The sequence below is a fragment of the Crocodylus siamensis genome, chromosome 6, assembly GCF_052110815.1.
Source record: "Crocodylus siamensis isolate JL-2025a chromosome 6, ASM5211081v1, whole genome shotgun sequence".
Classification (NCBI taxonomy): domain Eukaryota; kingdom Metazoa; phylum Chordata; order Crocodylia; family Crocodylidae; genus Crocodylus; species Crocodylus siamensis.
In genome coordinates, this window is record NC_143400.1 from 71,311,586 (window position 1) to 71,336,836 (window position 25,251).

A 25,251-nucleotide genomic window follows, 5' to 3' on the forward strand; every position below is an offset into this window, starting at 1 on the left:
AACCTGCAGGCTTACACAGTACTTAACTAGATATTGTGCATATGTGTTCTCTTTTGCCCATAACTAACATAGGACAGTGCTTTATATAAGCTGATTTTCTATTGCGAGAAACCATTCTATGGTCAATGCTTTTGACCCTCTGTATTATTTGGTAAGGGTTGTTACCTAGGGTGTTTGCTTATGTGGAACTATAAACAGAAGACTCTTGGTTTTTAAAAGAAAAAAAAAGCCTTTCAGGAAGCAGCCCTAAATCATGGCATTTTCTGCACTGTGCAAGCAGATGCATTATCTGCAGAAGCAGTGAAGTGGCTAGGGAAGGAAATGACTGTATGTAGCATATAGAGCAGGGGTCAGCAACCCCTGTCACGCATGCTGAGCATGGCACACAAGGCCACCGCTGCCAGCCTGGGCTTTAAGTAGCTGTTGCCAGCCATGGAGCCCAGGCTGCTACTAGCAGGTGGCTGGGAGGCTGCAAGTCCTGCTACAAGCAGACTGGGCTCTGTGGGCTGGCTGCAGCCAGGAGGCTGCAAACAGCAGCTCTGGGCTCCAGCATGTTAGCACTCTAGCACCTTCCAAGGTAGAAATTGTGGTTTTCTCAGCACTCCGGCCAAAAAACATTGCCTACCCCTGATATCTCTATCAGGGGTAGGAAATGTCATAGAGGCTAGAGGCAGACATTCATAAAGCTTGAGCCTGAATTGATTCAGGTGTTGCAGGTTAGTCTAACCTAGCTAGGCTGAACTGGTTTGAAACCTGATAGACATTCTCTCTGCACAGAGGAAATTCAGGCACATGCCTGCAGTGGCTTAAGCTAGAAGCAGGCCTTTCTTCCCTTCTGGAGGGAGCTGAGCTGAGCAGGGCATAGCCAGGCCCCAGCAGGACTCTCTCATTAGGAAGGTTTGCCTGCACAGTCCCAGGCTTTTCCCCACTGGCTGCTCAAGGGGCAGGAGTGTTGCCAGCCCCCAGCCCCAGGCTAGCACTCTGAGGCCGGGGCGGGGGGTGTGGGTGTGGGTGCAGTGTATGCATCTGTTGATGATAAGGAGCTTTTAAATCTCCCTTCCTGCTTTGTCATACTGCCTGGGGCAAACTGATGAGGTAAAAAAAACTCTCTTCTGGCACGTGTACAGAAACAGGAACTCTTACAACTCATTTCCGGTTCATACAAACATGCATGAGAATACGTCAGATCATGCATCCCATGTGTATTATAATTAACTACTTAAGTATGCGGGGCGGATAGGCTTAATATGTATTAGGTTATTACGCGTGCTCAAAAGGGACTCAAGGTTACTCAAGGTTCAACCTGAAGGCTAAAATGGCAATTACTCTTATCTTAGCCTAAGAACCGTAGGAGCCATGAAAGAAAGTGTGATTTAGTGTAACAAAGAGATAGTAAATTTGGAGAACAAAGAGAGCTCTTGGAGTTTTTCCTTCAGTTTCCAACCCCCCCCTTCCCTCTCTCATTAAGGAGACAAGGAGGGCTGGCAGCCGTGCTTATTCAAAGGACAACACTATTGATGGGAGCTAACAGCTATTGATAATGCATTTTTAATAATATTTCTAACACTGACAAGCAAGCAAGCCAGCTGGAGGTGATAGTGATAAGTCTTTATCACCCAGTTAGCAAAACTGTGCCCTCTCTCCATTGCTTCAGACTTCCTAAACAGTTTTTACCAGCTGACCTGTTGATTAGGTCCAAAAAGCAGTCACTGTTCTGTCTGCCTGCCCCAGTAAAATTAAAGAGAAAGACACCTCTTGGCATTAGCTAGTAGGAGTGTGCGAAATGGGCCCTATTCGATTTGGATTCAGCCCGAATTGGGGACAGTGATTTGATTTGATTAGTTGATTTGGATCCTTGTCCCTGACTCGATTCAGCTGAGTCTGAAGTTTGATGCTGATTCAGAGAATCAGCAATTTGGCCATAGAAACAGCTTTAAATGTTTTTTCTACACACCTCGAGGTAGCAGGCATGGCTTGTGAAGGCTGTGATGCTAGGGCAGAGACCTGTAGGCACAGCAGGGTCTGCTGGCTTCCATGTGTCCCCCTCAGTGCAGAGAGCATCTGGACCTGCTGATTTGTGTCACATGTATGTGTTAAGCCACAGTGGGGTCAAAACTGCAGAGATGCTAGCCCCTGCTGAGGCTACAAAACCTGCCAAGTTTCAAGAATATAGGTGCAGGGGTTTGGAGGAAACTGCACCTCAAGCTGCAGACAAGCAAAACTCATGACATGGGTGACACTGTATGTTAAGGTGCAGCAGGGTGAAAGCTGCAGGCCTGCTAGCCCCTGCTGTGGCCACGAAGCCTGCCAGCTTTCAAGGAGAGAGGTGCAGGGCCTTCTGGGTTCTGGGACCCTGCATCTCTAGCTGCTGACAGGCAAAACTTGTGGCATGGGTGCTTGTGCAACTGTGTCTGTCTTGAGGCACGGGGAGGGTGGGGAAACTACTGCGGGCCTGGCTGCTAGGCCCAGCTGCGGCTACAAAGCCTGCCAGCTGTTGAGGTGGGTGCCGGGGGGTTCTGGGGCCTGGAAGAACTGGTTCAAAGCCATATCACCTAAGACTTAGGCTCCAGCCACTCATAGATTCACAGATTGTAAGGCCGGAAGGGACCTTGGAACATCATTGGGTCCATCCCCCTGTACCAAGCAGGAAAGATAACTGGGGGTCAGGTGCAGCAAGGTGACTGTCCAGTCTCCTCTTGAAGATTTCCGGGGTAGGTGATCGCAGTACCTCTGGAGGGAGCTTATTCCACAGTCTGCACACCCTAGTTGTGAAGTAGTTTTTCTTAAAGTTGAGCATGAAATGATCTTCCAGGAGTTTGGACCGTTAGTCCGAGTTTTTTCCAAGGGTGCCCTGTTAAACAGTTGTTCTCCGAGCCCTAGGTGTACACTTTTGATGTAGTGGTAAGCTGCTACTAAGTCCCCTCTGAGCCTTCTCTTTTTCAGGCTGAAGAGTCCCAGGTCCCTCATATGGCTTGCCGTGCAAGTCTCTGATCATATGTGTAGTCCTTCTCTGGACTCTCTTGAGCTTTACTACATCCTTGTTAAAGTGCAGAGCCCAATACTACAGCTGCAGTCTCACCAGTGCCAAGTAGAGCGAGAGAATCACTCTTTGCAATGGTTTTGTTGGAGATGCATCAGTTGATGCATGCCAAGGTGTTGTTGGCCCTACTGGCTACAGCATCACACTGCTGGCTCATGTTCATACTGTGGTCAGTTATTACCCCCAGGTCTGTGGTGGCAAGTGGTGGGGGATCTTCAGTTCTGCTGCCTGATGAGAGGCATGTCATGAGTTTTACCTCTCAGCAGCTAGGGGTGCAGAGCCCCAGAACCCCCCTGCACCTATCTCCTTGACAGCTGGCAGGCTTTGTGGCCGCAGCAGGGCCTAGCAGCCAGGCCTGCAGTAGTTTCCCCACCCTCCCCATGCCCCAAGACAGACATGGTCCCACAAGCACCCATGGCATGAGTTTTGCCTGTCAGCAGCTAGGGATGCAGGGCCCCAGACTCCTCCTGCACCAATCTCCTTGACAGTTGGCAGGCTTTGTGGCCTTGGCAAGGGCTGGCAGGCCTGTGCTTTTCACCCTGCTGCGCCTTTACACACACAGTGTCATCCATGTCACGAGCTTTGCTTGTCTGCAGCTTGAGGTACAGTTTCCCCCAAACTCCTGCACCCATCTCCTTGAATCTTAGCATGCCTGCAGTTTTGACCCCACTGTGGCTTAACGCATACATGTGACATGAGTTTTGCTTTCAAGACTTTGGGGTGCAATTTCCCTGAACCCTCATTCACCTATCTCCTTGAAACCTGGCAGACTTCATGCCCTCATAAGGGGCTACCAGTCCTTCAAGTTTCATCCAAATCAGGCCAGAAATGACAAAGTTATAGTCCGTTTTGACCTTCCCCATTATATCCAATGGGCGAAGTGTCAAAACAGTTTCATTTTTTGACCCTGTTTCAATGGAACAGAACAGCTGTTTCAAATCGAAACAAAACTTAAAAAAACTGAATGCTGTTCTGTTGAAACATCAAAATGAAATGCTGCCATTTCGCACAGCCCTAATATCTATATCTATACCTGTATCTGTCTGCATGTAGTATGAGTCTATAAGGATATTGAACTAGACAAGCACGCATAGTTTTAGCAAATATAATCAAAAAAGAAGAAGTAATGAGCTTGGATAAGGAAACAAGAGTGATGAAAATGCTGACAGTAAGTCTTGTAAGAAGTATTGCTACATTTTTGTAATGTTAACAATATCCTTTCCTCTTCTGCCATGAATTATGCTGAGTGGGAGTAGTTTTTCCTCCTCTTGGTGGCACCTCTGAGAGATAAAGGTGTTATCCTGCTTTGCCTTCTACCTGACTTCAGACTAACGTGGCTAACTGCTTTCTTGGGGCGTGGTTGTCATGTTCAAGATTCTGGGCAGAACTTTGGTGGTAGGTCACAAGTATTTTGGTGGGCTTGGAAGAGAAACCAAAGATTGCCAGAATGGCACCTCTTGGAACTGTGAGCTATGGTCTTTTAGATGGTTGGGAGGTAAGAGCAGAAAACAGTGACTCCAAAAAGGGTCTCCAGAGTGGCTGAAAAATGCTTTTGAGGAGGAAGAGAAAAATGTCTTTTTGTCTCCTTTCAGCCCAAGAGGTTCCTGAATTAAATTTAGATCAGAAAGCAAAAAAAAAAAAAAAAAAAAAAAATCTTTGAAGCTTTTACAGAAAGGTCAGAGTAATTTTTAGAAACTCAAGTCATTATAAAGGATTTCTTGTGCTTTAATTTGATCTAAGCATAAGCATTATCTGTTGGCCTTTGTGTCTGGTGGTAGGAAGGTGAAACTTTTAACAGTTTCTTTTGTTTTTTATTTGCCTGTAAAAATTACAGGGGAAGGATGAGGATCTCAGTCCTGATAGAATACTACTTTTGCCTAGTATTTATACCAAAAGTATTTTTATTGTGTCAAGATTGAACTATCACCCGATCTGTGGTATGTTCAGACCGTATTGTCTGCCTCTTGTTTATGCTGTTTGTGCTGTTGGACAAAATCTTTGACAGGAAAATGTCTTAGAACCTGGGAAGTTTTTGAAGACCCTTTGCTTTGGACTTCTAAAATTAGACTAACCAATGTTATAAAATAAAACCGGTGAAAGGATATACGTTGTTACTTTGAATTTGATATATTAAAAGAACAAATGAATTGTTTCAGCATTAGGCAGACAGGGTTCTTTGGGTGAATCTGATATCTTTTATTAGACCAACTAAATAGTTGGAGAACAATTTTTAAGCAAGCTTTCGGGTTCAAAAACCCTTGATCAGGCTAAGGAAGTTACAGCAGTTGGTGTGTGCTCTTCCTGGATGGAATGAAAAGTAAAGAAGCCAGAGGTTGGGCTGGTCTGCATACAAGACAGGAAGTCATTGAAAATGTAAATTGAGGAGGGCTGGGTGGGCATTAGAAATTCTTCCAGATGAACTGTGTAATGTACTTTGTTATGTATTTAACATTAACAATGATGGCTAATACGATAAATTAGTGGAAAAATAATTTGATTATGTAGTGCAGTTCTGAAAATAATAATGAGGAGTCAATTAAACACTAAGGAGGCTTCTAGGTGCAGGAAAAAGACAGCATGATGGAATCCTATGCTGTACTGTATCTTACTAGAGAACTTACCTCTTGAAATACACATGCATTTTAAGAGCTGTTTTAGCTCTTGTTCTGCTCTCCTTAGAACTTACAGGGCTCAATTCAGAAAGATGCTATACATTCAGACCTGAACTCTGCACTGTATTTCACCATATCCTGACTGTGCACATTTCAAGCACGGGCCCAAAGTGCTCAGTGGCTTGTAAGGCTGAGCTGTGAAAGGGGGGCAGCCAAATTCTGGCAACAGTTATACTGATGTATGTCAGTGGAATTTCTCAGGTAGCCAAAGCACACTGTATTGTATTGCTTCCTCTTCCCTCTTCCCTGCCCCCCACCATCCTGCAGTGATGACAGCCACATTTAAATCTGATTTAAAAATTCCAGTTGACTTTTGTTCTGCCAGTTTTCTTGTTTTGCTTCCCCTTGTGGCTGAGGAGATGCATTTTGCAATGAAACTTTGAGTTAATTCCATAATGACATAATTGAGAGAGAGAACTCTTTTCAGTGAATATACAAGCTTTTTTTTCCCCCCAGCTGAGGGTCTAATAATACAATTATATTCAAGATTTCCTTGGGTGATCTCTTTGGACCAGATCTTTGGGAAATTGAAAGGAAAGGATCACTTTTAAAAAGAGGTTAGCATGAGGTAGAAACCAGTTTAACTAACTTCCTAATGCCAAAAATGAATGTTTAAAATTGAAGGCAAGTGCTGACAAAGTTCACATACACAGTTTATTTTTACTCAGCATCTTCCATTGTATTATTTACCATGTCAAGCTGCTTTTGCTTGCGTAAAAGAATAACTTTGATATGGGGTACCTGCTTTACTTGTCACTTTGGTTGCTTGATTCAAACATGTATTTATAACTTATTGATTGGTGACTTGCAGCAAAGGGCTGTTAATGGAGAACAGCTTCCTTTAGAAATGCAGCCAGAGGCATGCAAAATAGTGATGTGGATCCTGTACTTTTTTTTTCAGTTGAAAACCAAACTGCCTAGTTAGAATTGCTAGGGAAACAATGCTTGCTTTTGGAAAAGCAAATGTAAGGCCAAATTCTGTTGCAACACCAATATAATATAGAGCTACTTCTCTTAAGTTGGATGCCAAAGCAGGATTTAGTGGTCTAATATTGGATTTGTTGTGCGTTTTCCCCTTTCTTTCTGGCATCCCACTAGTTTTACACTGGTCAGATTCCATATACTTGAAAGGGTTTGCACTTCATTATCAATGACATTAGTGAGATGGGACTGGAGTGAGATGAAGACCAGCTTTTTAAAATGGTTCTGCCCGGTGTTGAACATCCTCAATTTCCATAAACGCCAAAGACAACTAGGGGCATAATATATAGCCTTTTAAAATATGTGCAGCAGCTCAGTGGCAAAGAATTGGGTATTTGTGCATTATGCTTCCTTTTATTTAAAGTGGGGATATACAGGAAAGAATGCTATTCTCCCTCTCCACCCCTGTTAACTGATGATGTGTTTAATCAATACTTCTGATGAAAACACAGTTGTTATTGACAATTGATAACAAACCTGTTGGCTTTTGAACATAGCACCTTTGAACAAGGCAGTTGGTAAAAAACACTTTCAAGTATGTTTCAGGATGAATGCCAGCCCCAGCAAAGGTGGAAAAGATAGATGGTCTGTTTATGGCAGAATGAATTTACCTCTTGTGTCTGGCTGGACATATGTGATATCTTATACTACTGTGAAATTTAGAAGGTTCCAGTGAGAGAGAAAAACATGACATGAACTTTAATCTTCTTTCTTCTAGACATTTCTGACATTCGTCACCAAAACTTGTCATGTTTTGGCTCACAGATCTCCAGAAATCTTCCTCTCCATTTATTTGTTTTCACCCGTTTCATATGCAGTTTTTAGGAGCTCAGAAGGTTTCATTATCATTACAATTAGGTTTCTGTTTCTCCTTAGACCGGGATAAAGCAACTTCATTTTCACCTCCAAAATGTGCAAGAAAAATACATAAACAAATGATCCAAAATTATTACTTTCTCTAGGCAATTAGAGCCTCTATGACTGCAAGTTCCTATAGGGCATTTTTATACATGTATATATATGTTGCAGTGCCAGGCACTTTGGAAAGTGCCCGGCACTACGCCGCACACAGTTGTGTAAGCAGTGAAATGTGAGTCAGCACTGAGAAAATGGCAGTGGTGCGCTTTGAACTAAAACACCTTGGAGGCTCCAGAGGCAGCTTGTCTGGTGGGGCGGGAGGTGGCGCATGCTCCCAGGAGAATGGGGGGACCCATGCCCCCCATCTGTATGCAGGGACAGGGATGGGCATGGGTTCCTTACTGCAGACTCGGGCTCCCCAACCTGCTGCCCTCCACCAGGGCTTCCTCAGCCCTGTAGGAGTGACCCAGTGCTTTCTGGCTGTCTTAGCATCCTTTGATAAGACTTTGATGCCTCAAGGGCTGTATGTGCATCTCATTATTTTGGTGTTACTGTTGCAGTTTCCAAGGCAAGGCTTGCAGCAGACTCAGCAGCAACAGCAGACAGCTGCTTTAGTCAGACAACTCCAGAAACAGCTCTCTAGTAAGTATACCTCTGCATATGTGAGGGGCTTCTCTTTTTTTTTTTTTTTACAGTTTCTTTTGCATATTTAAAAGCGTGAAGAGTGAAATCTGAAGTAATACATCCTACTGAAGTTGACTTTACTTGTGACCTGAATTGACACAGTAACTGTGACAGTAAGTTACCCTCCCCACATTGAATGTATTCAGTCTCTGCACGAGTGCCAAGGTCAAAACTGAATCACACTAGGACCAGAGCCTCATTGTTTCCCAACTTCAGTTTACTCCATTATCCCCATGCCTGATTTGGCAGGAGCATGTCAGGGTCACAACTGTTTGATTCCCCGCCCCTCCCCCGGCCACCAACCCCAAGATTTCCCCAAAATGTTCCTTGCTCTTATTTTAAACATTTAATTGTTGGACTGTTTCAAATTAATCTGAATGCATACACATGAAAGCTAGTTTTGGGGTGAAAAATCAGAAAAAGAAAAACAAAGCTTTCAAAACTTCTGAATAGCTTTTGTTTTCCAATAGTGGGAACGCTCCTCCTGTTTACCTTTCCCTGTCACAGTTAATGGTTAACAATGGCTAATCACTGACAATAGAACCCCTTCTACCAGTGAGTGCCACCAAGAAGCTATTATGCAGTAAACATAGCATAGGTGATATCAGGATTTGAGTGAGTTGGAAAAGAGAGAAGCAGTTGGCCAGGTGAGCTTTTGATTTTTAGCTACCATTTTTGACATAAATGTGTTCTGTGGAAATGGTGGCAGAGTGATGTTACTCAGTACTGTCAGCCAAGGCAGAGTTGCGGCCTCTGGAATCCTTAACATGAAGTTAATGATTGTATGGAGCTACCCATTGTCCAAGCTAGAGTGGAACAATCAGCCTCAGACTAGAGCACAATAATTCTCCCAAGCAGTAGAGAGTAAGTGCAGTTATTAAAAAGGAGGACTGTTCAGACCTCAGGTAGATCTGTCAGCTGGACCAAGTGGATCATTACTGGCTTTTTATTTTGTAGCAAATTTTACTGCAGTCACAGTAATTCAAAGATCTATCAAAAGCAACACAGAAAGGGATCAGATGTAGGCTATGTGTCGGCAGTCAGCCCGAGGGTGACATTCACTTTCCAAGTTCTAGAGTCATTATGAAAATGGAAAATACACAAACTAATTTTGAAGCATTTACCTGCAAGCACCAGTTATAGAAACAGTTGAATGTAATTACCAAACAGAACTCATAGGATCTTCAAGATCCAAGAAGGCCCAAAGATAGAGTCTTCAGCAGATATTGTCAGCATAAATTAATTTACAAGATAGTTTTAAGCAGATTATTGACACAAGTTAAAAAGTGAACCTGGAGGCAAACCATCAAGATCTGCATGATACTGTAATAAGAATAGAGCATTCTAATTTTCACTGCTGTTCAAGGCCAGTAAATTGGCTGTATTCTATATCTAAGAATCCTTAAATCTTACTTCAACAGGACGAGCCTGTCATAGAGACTGAGGATAGAATCTCTATTTGAAACAGATGCATAACTAAGGGTATGTCTACACTGCAGCGCACACCCTTTGTAAAGGTATCTGGGCTAGCTTTCAAATGAGCCAGCTCAAATACTGGAAACAGTGTATCTATGCTAGTGTGGCACTACTTGGGCTAATTTACTTCCCTCAATGCAGCTTGATTCCTTCGGATACTCAAGCAGACTTATTTCAAGCTTTCAGTGTCTTTATGTGGAATGTCATTGTACCGTGTAGTCATGCATTAAGTTACTGAATTTCAGGAATAAAAGGTGTTTGGCATATTTTAGGATTAAGACCCACATTCATGGAGGTCAGTGTTTTGAATTTGCCTGGCTAATAATTTTATGGATTCATAAAGTGGTGAAAGAATTAAGTCTATCACTATCTTCAGCTTCAAAAGCTGTGCTTAGCTGACACCTCACACCATGAACAAATTTTCATTTGTTGGCAAGCTTTTCCATAGAAATTCTGATATGAATGTGACTGCCAGCCTAATCCTCGTGGAACTTCAGCATACTCAGGCTTGAAACCAGGCTGCCAGAAGGGCTTGCAATTGGGTCCCTAACAAGAAATGTTTTTCTTTCATTATTAGTTAAGAAACACATTTGGATAGTTCCCTAACAAATTGCAAGTGTCAGCATGCTGCCAGTTCAAATGTATGTGAAAAAGTAATGTTGCTTGGAGTGGCCTGATTTGGGTTATGGAATATACTCCTATTTCAGAGTTCCTTCATATTCAGTTCTACAGACTTGCTGTGGTTGGCAGGAGCTCCTACCTGCTGAGTGCTGGAATTTTTTTCTCTAAACTACTTGACCCTTGGAAGGGTGAGGGGAAGAAAAAGACAGAAGTAAATATAATCTCCTAGAGCTATACATAATTAGGTGTTGGACTCTCATCACTTGTTTGTTAACAGCAATTGCTTTGCCTTCAAATCTTAGTCATAAGGCTCAGATTGAGGATAATATCCTAATTACCAGGGTAAACTGGGCTGCAAGGAGCCCGGTGTTGCCATGGATAAATAGCTTCAAGAGCCTGAGCTAGTTTTTAAATGGCTAGACTGGGCATCTGTGTACAGTCTTGCAATGCAATCCAGAAGACCTCCTGACTTCAATGAAGGGTTCTCCATAAATGAAACAGGCAGCAACATATGTGCTTAACTTTACTACCATGAGGACTGTGCCTGAAATCCATGAGGTAAATGCTTTGTGGTAAAGTTCTGCATGTCTCTAAATGTTTCTAGGATTGAATCCATAGAGAACAAGGCCAGAATTACCACTGTCAGCATTGGACCTGGACTGCAAACGCACCAGTTTAATAACAAATGGAAGCAGTTCACACTCTTCAAGTCAATATTGTTTTAAGCTGTCTGCACACACAGGAAGTCTATTCATTGATTTACATTTGTAAGGCTTCTCTTCAACTAGAAATGCAGTACTCAATTTGTCTTCACAGCAAAAAAGGTTGAAACCTCTGTACAATTCTCGTTAAAAAAAATTTTCTCCAGTTTTTCTGTTGAGAGTTAGAGGACATGCTCATAGATCGAAGAGGTGCACAAGGGAGATTTTTTTTGGCAAAGGAATACTTTCTGCAGAATAAATGAGGCCCAGTATTTAAAGGAAGCTGATCTCGGAAGAGAAGTATTACAAAATGGTTGTTCTTTCATTTGATTGTTATTTTAGAAATCTCATGTGATTACAAAAAGCATTTATTCTTCAAAAGGTTTCTTGAAACGTCCATTCCTGCAATCCTGGTATAGGCAAAACCTCCCTAGGAAGTCAAAGGGAGTTTTGACAAGTAGGTGGGCAGAATCCAATTTGTAATTTGTGCTTGGTCACACAGAACAGTCACAAAAACATAGAAAATTAGGGTTGGAAGGGATCTCAGGAGGTCATCTAGTCCAACCCCCTGCTCAAACCAGGATCATCCCAGCCAAAGCTTTGTCTAGCCAGGTCTTGAAAACCTCCAAGGATGGAGCTTCCACTGCCTCTCTGGGTAACCAGTGTCTTACTACCCCTCACATTTTGGTGAATGAATTGCTCTGAGTCTTAAGTTGGCTCATCACGGTTCTAATCTGAAAGATGTTTCTGCAGATTTTTGTATAAACTAGACATTGAACACATGCATTTCCCTTTATTTTTGTCAATTAGGTAACCAGCCACAACAAGGAGTGAATCAATATGGGCATCCTTCACATTTCTGAATCTGGAAGACAGGAGCAAGATGTAGTGTTATGTTTGCACTGAAGAATAGAAACAAATCAAAATTCAATGCACTAGTTATTGCTAGAAAGCAAGTTTTAATTTTTTTTCTTTATTTTTCAAGACATTTTTTGTGCTGCAATTGATGTGAATAAGTAACGAAAGTGAAAGGTTTTTCTTTTGCATTTAACTAGATTTAAATGTATGGATTTGTGGGCCTATTTAAGGAACATTGTTGTTGCAAATTATATGAATTTGGTGCTTTTTTAGGGTACTGTTACTTTTAAAGAGGATAAAGAATGCTGAATTTTATTTATTGATGAGGAAACATTTTTTGTTTTGTTTTGTCTTTTTTTTAATTTTTTTTTAAAAGAACTGTACTGGACCAAACTACTGAATTGAAAGGCACTTCTGATTCTGGCATGAAGGTTAATTTGTTTATTAAAATGTTCACCTCTTAGTTCTCTGACAGTAGAACAAGTATTGATTTAAATTATGTTAATTTTGACTCTCTGTAATTTTCATAAGCACTTTATATAAAGTCCTTTGGTTAAAAGTACCATTTTTCTCTTGCTTTCATTGTGGTAAGAAGGTGCTGAAGTGGGTTTCTTGCTTGTATTAGAACTTCTTAAGGTTTATATAAAAGCCACAATGTATCATTAATAAACCTACTAGAAGTAGCAGTGCTTCATACTTTTTTCTTTTTTAAATATGTGCTATATAAATATATCTATATAGATTTCATAGACATAGATTTCATAGACATTAGGCTGGAAGGGACCTCGGAAGATCATTGAGTCCAGCCCCCCCGCCCAAATATATATAATAATTTTTAAATGCAACTCTCAGTGACCTCTGAAAGTAACAAAGACCTGAACACAGTAGACCTGTGCGAAGTGGCTAGTATTTGCTTTGGATTCAGCTGATTTGGGGGACAGTGGTTCAGCTTGGTGATTCAAATCAGTGTCCCAAATCAATTCAGCCAAATCTCTGAATCAAACAGACCCCATCCCCCGCCAACTCTCCCAGCCCTGTCAATGGCTGTCCCGGCCAGCCCCAGCCTCCCAGCTCTTTAATAAAAAAAAAAGAAAAAGAAAACACTAGTCAACCAGTCACCAGCTGCTGCCAGGTGGGGGGGCGGGGAGGGTGACTCCTGCTGCCCCCCCACTGCCCTGTTCTGTTTGGGGGGCTGTTAGGAGCCCCTATCTCCCACCCACTCTCCCAGCCCCCCCATGTCTGCCTCACCAGGCCCCAGCTCTTAAAAAAAAAAGCAAAAAAAAAAAAGCCCTGCACTCACCAGTTCCCGCCAGGTGGCAGGGTGGGGGTGATCCCTGCTGCCCCCTTCTGCCCTGCGCTGTGTGGGGGGGCTCTGCCACAAGCCCCCAGAAACCCTGACAGCCATTGCATCAGCCAGTGAATGCAGGGCTTTTTTTTTTTTTTTTTCTTTAAAGAGTTGGGAGCTGAGGCTAGGTGGGGCAGCCATGGGGGACTGAGATAGTGGGCAGGGGTTGGGGGGCACTCAGGAGGGCTGGGGGATCAGGCAGGGGATGGGGCCTGGTGTGGTCCCCCCATGGTCCCCTTTCCCCTCCTCCACTTACCGGGTCCAACTCCCTGCAGTGGCGAGTGGGGACTGCCCAAATCTTTTCTGAATTGATTTGGAGAACTTCAAATTGATTTGGACCTTTTTATTGGTCTCCTGATTCAGTTCAGATTTGGAGATTTGGCTGCTGAATCTCCTCCAAATTGAATCAGCACCCAAAGGTTCACACAGCCCTGCTGAACAGCCACAAGAGATTTAGCTCTAACTTGTTTTGGCCCTGTTTCAAGTCCCATTAATATCCAACATGAGTCTTTCAGTTAACCTCAATAGGAATTGAATCGCTGGGTCTTGTTTGTAAGGTCAGGAGAAACCTCTTTCCAGCTTCTGCTCTCTGGAGTTTTGTGAGATGCTGGAAGAACCACCAAAATTACTTTAGCAGTTTTTGCAATATAAGTTGGTACTTGTTTGTGTAAATTCAAAAGAAACAAGTTAATCCTGTCAGAATGTCTCTACTATTTATTTTGTATGGTAAGTATTTAAAATTTTCTAGTTGATCCTTAGTGCTGAATGAGTCTTGGTTGTGAAATGCAGACTGTATTTACAGATTTGGTACAAAATCACAAAAAAAAATTGAAATAGTTACTATTTTAACCTGTTCAGATATGTGGTACATTTTTTTCATATTAGTGTTAAATAATCAGAATAAGTTTACTATTGCTTTATGTGATTCAAGTTATTCCATGAGACTTTGTTTAGAACTAGGTATGCACATTTTGATTGTGAAATATTCAGGCCATTTAAAAATACATTTATATTTTTATGTTTTGTACTAACTCATTTTTTCATTTGCCATTTGAATAGTTTACAATATAATATCAAGAGACATCCTGCAGAGTCTCCACTAACAAGCTTCAATTAACTGAGACACAGTACAGCCAAATAAGTCTGATAAGTAGTAAACTTTGTAAAAAAATTGAAAGTTTATCATTTGTATTTGTGTGAATTCCATGTTGCAAAGTCTCACTAATGGAAGTAACTTCTAGCAGATGTCAGCATATTTACTTTAATAAAATTCTTGTAGATTTCTTTGTACATTGTGAAAATATTTAGCTAAGGATTTCTTGTCTTGACCGTCTTCGCACTGGAACAGAATTTTGTCAAAAAATAACGGTCACTGAGTCCACAAAGTTAACATGTACTGTGTTTGTTCACAAAGTTGATATTTACTTGTAAATTTATTTTTTCCCTTTTTTGTAGATCAGGTATTGTCTCAAAGAAGCCTGATGCAAATTGATATCATTGTCTTTCCAAATTACTTCATTTTGCTAGAAATTTATCAGTACAGTACTACATATTCTGTCACAGATCAGTTTTTGTCCTCATTTACCCATCTAACATTACTGATTTGCAGCATGGTTACTTGATTGTAACTGAGGACAGACTCTGAGCTTCATGTCTCATTTGTAGAATAAGTATGAGTTCACAAGTTAATAATACTGAAAATGTTAGAAGCAAGATGAGTTTCTAATCTTTTTTTTTCCCTGAGCAAGGTGGATTTAAAATTGGATTAAAGAAACAAGAAACCGTAGTACGATCAACTTTCAGTAGTCTTAGAAGTCTTAGTCAGTAAAAAATTATTCTAAGCTACCTGTGTCATGTGAAACTCCACATAGTTTTGGCTTTGTGAGAGTCCAGTTTATTCAGTAAAAAGATCTAACAGAAACAGAAGCTCTCAAAAACAATACATAGCAGCCCTTAGGTCCCAAGGTTTTGGTGCTGGCTAGAAAGCTCAGACAGCCCATGATTTCTTTAAACCTCAGAGCAAATGTGTGTTAGGCAAATCATATACTAGAGTAACTATCCAATGGTACAATGGACAAAAAGACTTACTACCACGTAAGTGGGTTAAGTTAATTTGCTTTTAAATTAAAAGATAAACTATTGTTTTCTGAAAGTCCAGATTACTTCCCTTTAAATTATGGGTAATGGAATTACTTGTTAATTTTATAAAATTTTACCCCTTTACTGGGTCTTGATTAGGTTGGCAACAGTATTACCAAGAATAACCAGCAAAATTTTATCTAGCCAATTTGCCTCTAATGCACCATCAGTTCTAGAGAAGAATGTAACAAGTGGCTAACTTTAGGAAGTCATCAATTTACTACAAAAGAATCAACTTAAATTTAGCTTCTGGCCCGCTTTTAAGGTTCTTCCTCAGTTGATTGAAATTTAGTTGAGGTATACCTGGCCTGAAAATTTGGGAACTCTCTGGTCCTTAGCACAAGTTAAAACATTGGTGAGATTGGGATCTGAGAAATGTTATACCCCATTTTATACCCCATCTCAAACACTGCTGACATGCATAACAGGATACACAGTATTTAGTAAGGGACATAAAATTCCTCAGATTCCAATGACTTGACTGCCAGGGATGAATCGGGACTCTCCTCAGCCTGATCCCACAAGTGAGAACCAGCTGCCTGTTAGCATTGGGCCCCTGACAATCTTGGGTCTGGGACACATGCCACACGCTATACAAACCAGACCCAAAAATGTTCCATATTTTCATAGAATCATGGAATCATAGAAGCAGGGTCGGAAGGGACCTTGCAGATCTTCAAGCCTGACCCCCCGCCTGAGCAGGAGAAAAACTGGGCTTAGATGACTCCAGCCAGGTAGGCATCAAGCCTCTTCTTAAAGACCCCCAGGGTAGGAGCCAGCACTACTTCCCTTGGAAGTTTGTTCCAGATCCTAACTGTGAAGTAGTTCTTACAGATGTCTAAGCTAAACCTACTCTCCAACAACTTGTGGCCGTTATTCCTTGTTATGTTAGGGGAAACAAGGTCTCTCCCAAACCCTTCTGGTCCCCCTAGTTAATTTATAGACAATCACCAGGTCCCCCCTCAGCCTTCTCTTGTGAAGGCTGAACAGGTTCAAGTCCTGCAGTCTTTCATTGTAGGGTCTGCCCTGTTGTCCCCAGATCATGCGGGTGGCCCTCCTCTGGACCCTCTCAATGTTGCCCACATCTCTCCTGAAGTGGGGTGCCCAGAACTGGACACAGTACTCCAGCTGTGGCCTGACCAGTGTCGCATAGAGGGGGAGGATCACCTCCTTGGCCCTACCTGAGAAGCAACTCTGGATGCACGACAAGATGCGGTTAGCCCTGCCAACCGTGACCTCGCATTGTTGGCCCATGTTCATCTTGGAGTCAATAATGACTCCAAGATCCCTTTCTGCCTCTGTGCTCTCAAGAAGGAAGTTTCCCATCTTATGTGTGCTGCTGGTTACTACTGCCCAAATGCAGCACCCTGCACTTGTCAGTATTGAAGCACACCCTGTTTTTGCTAGCCCACCCCTGTAACCTATCCAGGTCTTGCTGCAGTCTTTCCCTCCCTACTAGCGTGCTCACCTCACCCCAAATTTTGGTATCATCAGCAAATTTAAACAGGTTACTTTTCATCCCATCATCCAAATGGCTGATTAAGAAATTGAACAGCGTGGGCCGAAGGACCAAACCCTGGGGGACTCTGCTGCCCACTTCTCCCCAGATCAAATATGACCCGTCCACCACCTCTAAGTACGACCCTTCAGCCAATCTGAAATCCATCTGAAGGTGTAGGCATCAATGCCACAGTTGCCTAGTTTTTTAATGAGGATGGGGTGGGAGACAGTGTCAAATGCCTTGCTGAAGTCCAGAAAGACTACATCCATGGCGACACCTGCATCCAATGCTTTTGTGACCTGATCATAAAAGGCAATCAGGTTGGTCTGACATGACCTGCCCCTAATGAAACCATGCTGGTTGCCCTTGAGCATCATCCCTGAAGCTGGCCCATCACAGGTGTGCTCCTTGATGATCTTCTCAAAGAGTTTCCCTAGAATTGAGGTAAGACTGACAGGCCTATAGTTGCCTGGGTCCTGGGTCCTCCCTCCTCCCTTTTTTAAAGATGAGGACCGCATTGGCTATCTTCCAATCATCTGGCACCTTGCCTGAGCACCATGAGCATTTGTAAAGCTGTGCCAAAGGCCCTGCAATAACTCCTGCTAGCTCCATCAACACCCTGGGGTAGAGAGCATCTGGACCCGCTGGTTTGAACACGTCCAGCCCCTCCAGAAGCTCTCTAACCCGGTCTTCCCCAACCTGAGGTCTGGAGGCATTCCCCTCGAGTCCATCTTGCATCACGTTGGGGAACTCCTGGTCCCTGCCCAAGAAAACGAAAGTGAAGAATTGGTTAAAGAGGTTTGCTTTCTCCTCTGTGGCAACCACCAGATTGCCCAGAGAATCTTGCAGGGGCCCCACACTTCCAGGTGCCGCCTTCATCCTCCCTGTATATTTGAAAAAGGACTTTTTATTATCTTTGAGATAAATCATTTTATGGCACCATGTATTGGGTGAATGTGTGGCATGTTGCAGTTTATGATAAGATTAACATATTAATCATGCCAAAAACATAATGTGTGCAAGGGGCCTCTGAGCATGTTCTAATTTGCTTAAGCATTAGATTTCCCATAGACTAATTAGAGAGATGTGTAAGGATTTTTTAATTCCTTTCTTAGCATGTAGGAGTTTTCTTGTAGCAGTATCTTACAAGCAGTATTACTTTGTAGTTCTAATTGTCCTAGGCATTTCATTGATGTAGGAGCTCGTGTGGTATAGAATGGCAGCAGGTGTTTTATCCTGTACCCTTCCCACAAACATGCGATTTTCTGCATTAACTACTGTAAGAGCTAATGCTCTCTTGTGGCAGCATTATCTTCTACTTTGCAACCTATGATTCCCCCTGGAAACAGTCAAAGACTGAAGTTTTTATAGACCTAGGGACCAACAGTAGTAAAACCAGCTTTCCATGCTGTTAATATGGCAGAGACCATGGGGAGTAATATTGAGGAGATTCCATTCTACCAATGTCACATAGTCTGTGATTTTTGGATACATTTTCTCTGCAGATAATCATGTTCTGTAATGAAGTTAAAAAGCTGTGACCCTGGTCTTTCTCTACAGACACTAATACCTCTACCTGGGAGCATATGAACTGGAACTCTGACTTTGCTATTGTTAGTTTAATCTTCTAAGGTTTATTTGGCTCATGAAGTCCTAGAGTCTGTTCTGGTGAAGAACATTTAAATAGGCTTTTCCTTATTGCCTTAAAAGAATTAGCTTGTTGGGAATACAATTTTCCATTGGATTAAGCCACCTGTATTCTAACATATATGAAATGATTTTTAGTTTGAAATCTTTAGAAGCTGACTTTTGACAAAAGCCATCAGCTTATATGGTTTGAATCTGTAGGTTTAGTTGCTTTTTCATTTTTTAACAAATATATAGAGAATATTGTCTCTTTTGGAAGCACTATTAAACTATTTTGATTTTTTTTAAAGAACAGAACAAAGAAGAAAAATTCAAGTGTAAAAGAATAAGTCATATTATTAAAAATAGCTCAATACTTGTTTTCTATGAAATATTTATAAAAGAATTACAAAATATTCATACATGTCAATAAGGTAATTTAAATCACAATAAAATCTGTTCTTCTTTTTTTAAATACTTTTGAATGTTTGCCATGCTTATAATAATGATACAAAATGGGCAGTAAAAAACCAATATAAAAAAATCTCCATCCTTAACTGAAGACTTCCAGTTACATTTTCTGGAAAGCAGTTTGATACTCACTGCTTCTTGGCAAAATAAAAGTGCCTTAAGTTAGATTTTGTTTAAGTCCATTAGTCATTGAAGAAATCAATGCTGTTTTATAATGCAAGACTTCCCTTCCCTCCTCCTCTCCAAGTCTTTCTTTTTTGCATGTTTGTTGTAAACTGAATACTGTGAATGTGTTCAGGTTCACTTACAAGCTTATGGCTGCCTTTGATTAAACTTTTTCCAAAAATAAACTCAGTCCAGATGTAACCTTTAACAATTGTTCAGAGTATTTTTCTCATTTCAGATTACTTGAATATATGTTATTGTGAAATCGCTGCCAACCTGATTCTTAGCTGTGCACTTGTACATGCCAGAATCTGAAGGCTTTGGATGTTGGATGACTAATGTCCCTTGTGGGTGAAGCAGTTCACTTCCGGATGGTTGGCCTCTACTGGCTGTGGAAAGCACTGAATGGTCAGGCAGCTCCCATGTAATTTCTGGTTTTGGTATCCCTAGTGCCATACAGTTGAGCTGAACTGCTGCACCAACCATTGTTCTTATGCTCTGTGGCGGTCTGTTTGTAATCCGTGGGGGAAAGGCTACGATTATCACAGGGATTGTTGCAGATGAGTCACCAGCATTGTTCTGAGTCTTGCACACATAGTTTCCTCTATCATGAATGGTTGTTTCTCTGATAACTAAAGTACCATTGTCAAGCAATATGTATTTTCCATTAATTTGAGGCCGATCTATGACATAGCCACTTGGTACTGTCCATATGGTGTTTGGCTTGGGGTTTCCATCAGAGAGACAATGAAGAGATAATGATTCCCCACTAATACTTTTTACCGGTCCTCTTGAATAAAAAAGAATAGTGGGCTTCTGGCCAACCTCCAAGATGATCAGCTTTTCAATATAGCCAACTTTATTTCTGGCTGCACAGCGATATTTTCCTGCATCATCCCTGGAAGGATTATAAATGATGAGGGTACCATTACTTCCTGTATAAAACCGAGAAATTCTGGCCCCATCAGAAAACCGTGTGCCATTGGGCAACATCCAGATGATTTCAGGGGGAGGGTTTCCATCAACTGAACAATTTAATACAGTAATTTTCCCAGGTTTTGCTATTATTTTTTCATTGAATGGATTTCTGAACATTGGCCTCCTTAGCATTTCTAATACCTCTAGCTGCACAACCAATACACTTTCTCCACCATCGTTTCGTGCCACGCAGACAAAATCTGCTGTGTCTGAAGGTCTTACATTCCGGATCTCAAGTGTCCCATTTTTGTGTACTGTTATTCTGCTCCCATAGTATGGAGCTGTTAGGAAAATATTGTCAGGCATAATCCACATAATATGAGGGGAAGGAGTCCCTTCTGCCCAGCAGTGTATTTGCTTCTTTGAGTGCTTCACTGCTGTTGCTCTAATAACTGTTTTGTTTGTATACAAACCGTTTATTAAAGGTGGCCTGGAAACAACATCCAGTTTATAAAGTTTTGTATCATCTCCACCAGGATTACGAGCCACGCATATGTACTCGCCAGCATCCAGCAGTTTGACTTTACTGACTGACAATGATCCATTAGCCTGCAGCAAATATCTATTAGTTGAAGTTGAGATCATATCGCTGGAAGGTAGCAGCCAAAAGATTTTTGGCTTGGGTTCTCCAACAACATCACAATTAAATACTGCAGTATCTCCAGCTCTTATTTTAATGTAGGTCTTGTGATTCTGTGTTATACGAGGTGCAGTTGGTACCACTGTAATGTGTATCTTCATTTCATCTTTTCCCAGAGTATTTTGGGCATAGCAAGTATAGTCTCCCTCTTCAGCTATTCCAACCTTACTGAAATAGAGAGTTCCATTGTCAAAAAGAATGTATCTCCGAGACCTACGTCCACTGTCATCGGCTTGCATCACATTATTGATCATTGTGCCATCCGGTAAACTCCAGGATATTTCTGGCTCAGGTGACCCAGAGGCTTTGCAGTCCACTTTGAAATCTTTCCCATACGGCACCTGCTTTTTAAAATATTGTTTTTGGTCAATCTTGGCAGGTTTCATTGTCACAATTACTTTCATCAGTATCAGGTCATCTCCAATTTTGTTCCTTGCCACACACACATAATCACCTGCATCCTTTTCAGTAACTGCCTCAATAAACAAGGATCCATTGGGATAAACATGGATTCGACTTCCCATTCTAGTGGAAGAAAAAAGATGGATATGTAATTACATGCTCAAGAAGAACACTAAGCTTAACAGGAGATACAAAGTAACATGGACGTAAGTTGATGAATATGCTGCAGGGTTTTTCTGGATCTAGAAGCTTTGAATTTGCATTTAAATAAACCATAAACCTATGATCTGGACAGATATACACCCCAAATTTTAGACAACATGGGGGGAAAAAAATCAGTATCATTATATCCTTCCTGACAGTTAGACCTCTTTAATCTTTCCACTAAGCCACTCAAACCTCAGCCTTCTCCCTCCTCAAAAGACTGGGGGAAGAATTGCTATGCATTATAATAATTATCAAACTTGGACTCTGAGATCACTAGAAAAGACATCCAGGCCAGCAAGTGCAGCCAAAATGCAGAGTTGTGTGCAAAACAACTTAAGAGCTCTCTGTTACACTCCATACTAGTACCTGGGGGTTTCCTCTGCACTGGTTTTGCAGATCACCTTGATTTCTGCCCTAACGCCAAGCACTAATTACCACAGGAAGCTGAAAACAGAACTCGGGATCAGGCATGGATAAGAAGAGTATGATTATGTTCTTGTTTTCCTACTACCCCTTCAACTAGAGGAGCACATGGTGTAACATGCCATTGCAAAACCATCCTGTCTGAGCTACTTAAATTGGGCTGCAAGTTTCGATGGCTACAATTTGGCTATTTTTTGACAGGCTTAGGTCCTCCTGTTACTTTGGTATTGTTGTTTTCTTGTCTTTCCATTCCACCTACTACATGAATGATACACTTTATCTGTAAGATGTATTCCCTAGTATATAGTAAGTGTTAAGAGTTATCCCTGCTTTATTGAGAATTCCTCACTTTGTGGGTGAAATTGTTTTTCTGATGCTTACTAGATTTATTTTCTAGTATATCTGGCTAAATTTTCCCCTCCCTCCGCAAGTGTTGCTTTCACTCTCCAGGTTAATATTTTTTCAAGCCAATTTCTATTTTCAGTTTCATTTTTCAACAGTTTATTTTATATAATATCTCTTCTAACAATCAAAAAATAAAGTTATAACTTAATCCATATACTAAGAGATGCCAGAACTGTGTTAGGGGCCAGGGGAAGGAATAACCTAAATACCGAAGGGCTGGCAGTAATCATAACCAACTCCAGGTTTATAAATCATTTATCTCTTAACAGTAAGTGAATGCTACAATGCGATATGAAAAAAATCAGACAAACGCTGAAGAACAAATTATCAGGCACCCTCTACATGTGCAGGAAAAGATGTAATGAGATCTAACGTGTGATCCATGCAATTGCACCTTATGCAATACCACACGTTGCAGGAGAAGCAACTGTGGGGCTGTACATTAGATCCCATTGCACCTTTTGGTGGGGCAGGGAGAGCCCAATCCCAGGCTCCTCCCACACTGGCAAGAAGTCAGTTGAGGGACTCCCAGCCATGGCACCACCTCATGCACCCCTGGGGACTAGTGAGTCATGGCAATTATGAATTCCCTGCCTCAGGGTGCATGAAACTCCCAGGGCTGGGGAATCATGGCTACTACAATCTCCCAGTCTTGGTGGTTTCATGCACCCCCAGGGCAGCTTCATCCTCCTGGTAGCTGGGACTCAGTTGGGTCAGTTGGGACCTAGCATCCACTGCTGTGGGACCCAGCGTCAGCAGCTGCAGTGTCCCCTCAGTTGCCAGACTCCCAGCTCCAGCTGCACATGACATACCCCTGCAGCTGGGAACCCAGCCAGTTGCTGGCCTCTTAGCAGCAGGGGATACCCTGCTTCATGTGCAAATTAAAGCTGGATACCAACCAGCTATAAAGTTAGTATAGTACACATTTTTTCAGTCTAACTTTATAGCTGGTTGGAGCTTTTTTATAGCATGATGGGTACTTTACACATGTAGCTGGTCTTAAGGTAACTGCGCTATTAACCAGTTAATTGTGCAATACCTGTAACATGTAGAGGGGGCCTCAGTGTTGCTTTATCTTGCTGTTGAATTTCCAGGGAGATTTAATTTTAAATGGACAACCTTGTTTATTGGTTTTCAGATATGAAATCGGGGTGACATATTGGTCTTCAGGAAAGTTGCATAGTGACAGGATTTGGACAATCTTATGTGCTTCACAGACATAAGAAAATTTTACTTTCCTAACGGATCTTTTGGGAACTTCTTAAAATTATGCATGCTAAATAATTATGCTATTTTCAAGCATTGTGAAAATACTGCAACTATTTTCTTAGTTTTGCCTTTTTTCTGAAGTCATAATTCGCCTTCCTATTCACTCTCATTTCAGCTATTTTAGACTAACTAATAAGTGTTATAATATGTGAATAAAAAATTAGAAGGTAAGGTAATGTGGCACTTATAAACAAACTCATTCTCAGACATATGAGGTTTATAGACTATGTCTTATTTTGTTAGATACTATGTATGAATTTGCAGAGAGAGCAGGGGTACTACACTGAAAGGAATTAAAGTAATTCAAATACAAAGAATAGGGAAAAGGGGAGGAAAGAAGGGGACACTATACTGAAAAAGGGGAATGTGGGTTGAAGAGAGAAAAAGGCATGAACAACCCACTGAGAGGCATACCTCTCTCAAAAACTCATTTAGCCATCGTAATAAATACTCTACACATCACAACTTAATTTCATAGGTTTCATTTCATAGACATTAGGCCTGGAAGAGACCTCGGGAGATCGAGTCCAGCCCCCTGCCCAAAGGGCAGGAAGTCAGCTGGGGTCATAGGATCCCAGCAAGATAAGCATCCAATTTACTCTTGAAGGTGTTCAATGTAGGTGCTTGAACCACCTCCGCTGGCAGACTGTTCCAGACCTTGGGGGCTCGGACAGTAAAGAAATTCTTCCTTATGTCCAGCCTGAAATGGTCTTGCAGGAGTTTGTGACCATTCGACCTAGTCATCCCTTGGGGCGCTCTGGTGAACAAACATTCCCCCAGATCCTGGTGGTCACCCCTGATGAACTTATAGGTGGCCATCAGATCACCCCTGAGCCTACGCTTTTCCAGGCTAAAGAGTCCCATGTCTCTCAGCCTGTCATCGTAAGATCTGTTTTCCTGACCTCTGATCATGCGCATGGCTCTCCTCTGGACTCTCTCAAGCTTCTCCACATCCTTTTTGAATTCTGGAGCCCAAAACTGGACGCAGTACTCCAGCTGCGGCCTCACCAAGGCCGAGTACAAGGGGAGAATGACGTCCCGGGATTTGCTCGAGAAGCATCTATGGATGCAAGCCAGCATTTTGGTCGCTTTATTAGCCGCAGCATCGCATTGGAGGCTCATGTTTATCTTGTGGTCAATGATGACCCCCAAGTCTCTTTCTTCTGTAGTGCTATCCAACGTAGCACTGCTGAGCCTGTAAGGATGCTGCAGGTTTTTCCTCCCAAGGTGGAGAACCTTGCATTTTTCGGTGTTAAACACCATGAGGTTCTCATCTGCCCATTTGCTGAGCCTGTCCAGGTCAGCCTGGATCACCCACCTATCTTCTGGCGTGGATGCTTTGCCCCAAAGTTTGGTGTCATCGGCGAACTTGGCCAGTCCACTCCTGACTCCAATGTCCACATCATTAATGAAGATGTTGAACAGGATGGGTCCCAGGACAGAGCCTTGAGGGACCCCACTGGTCACAGGGCACCATGATGAGTGACTGCCATCAATCACAACCCTCTGGGTCCGACCACGGAGCCAATTTCCCAGCCAGCAGATCGTGGTGGAGCCAAGGCCACAACTGGGCAGTTTGGCCAAGAGGTGACCATGGGATACCAGATCAAAAGCTTTTTTGAAGTCAAGATATATGACATCAATCTCTTCTCCCTGGTCCAGGTGATAGGTCACCTGGTCATAGAAGGAAATGAGATTGGTCAAACAAGACCTACCCGCAACAAACCCGTGCTGGCTATCCCTTAGAATGTTAGCCTGGGCCAGTCCCTCAAGGATGGCCTCCTTAATA

The 25,251-nt window shown here is 42.1% G+C and overlaps 2 protein-coding genes across 12 annotated transcripts in view; one reads left to right on the forward strand and one right to left on the reverse strand.

Moving 5' to 3' along the window:
• MED12L (mediator complex subunit 12L) overlaps nucleotides 1–12,453 on the forward strand; it is a 315,648-nt gene extending 303,195 nt beyond the window's left edge. For all 6 annotated transcript variants that reach the window (XM_090055409.1, XM_090055414.1, XM_090055411.1 and 3 more), the window contains 2 exons: nucleotides 8,112–8,193; nucleotides 11,844–12,453. In XM_090055409.1, coding sequence (XP_089911535.1) covers nucleotides 8,112–8,193; nucleotides 11,844–11,896 — 135 coding nt within the window. In that variant the 3' untranslated portion in view covers nucleotides 11,897–12,453. The remainder of the gene's footprint in view (nucleotides 1–8,111; nucleotides 8,194–11,843) is intronic.
• Nucleotides 12,454–12,604: 151 nt separating this feature from the next.
• Nucleotides 12,605–25,251, reverse strand: part of IGSF10 (immunoglobulin superfamily member 10) — a 31,044-nt gene continuing 18,397 nt past the window's right edge. For all 6 annotated transcript variants that reach the window (XM_090055406.1, XM_090055405.1, XM_090055403.1 and 3 more), the window contains one exon: nucleotides 12,605–21,281. In XM_090055406.1, the coding sequence (XP_089911532.1) occupies nucleotides 19,373–21,281 (1,909 nt within the window). In that variant the 3' untranslated portion in view covers nucleotides 12,605–19,372. The remainder of the gene's footprint in view (nucleotides 21,282–25,251) is intronic.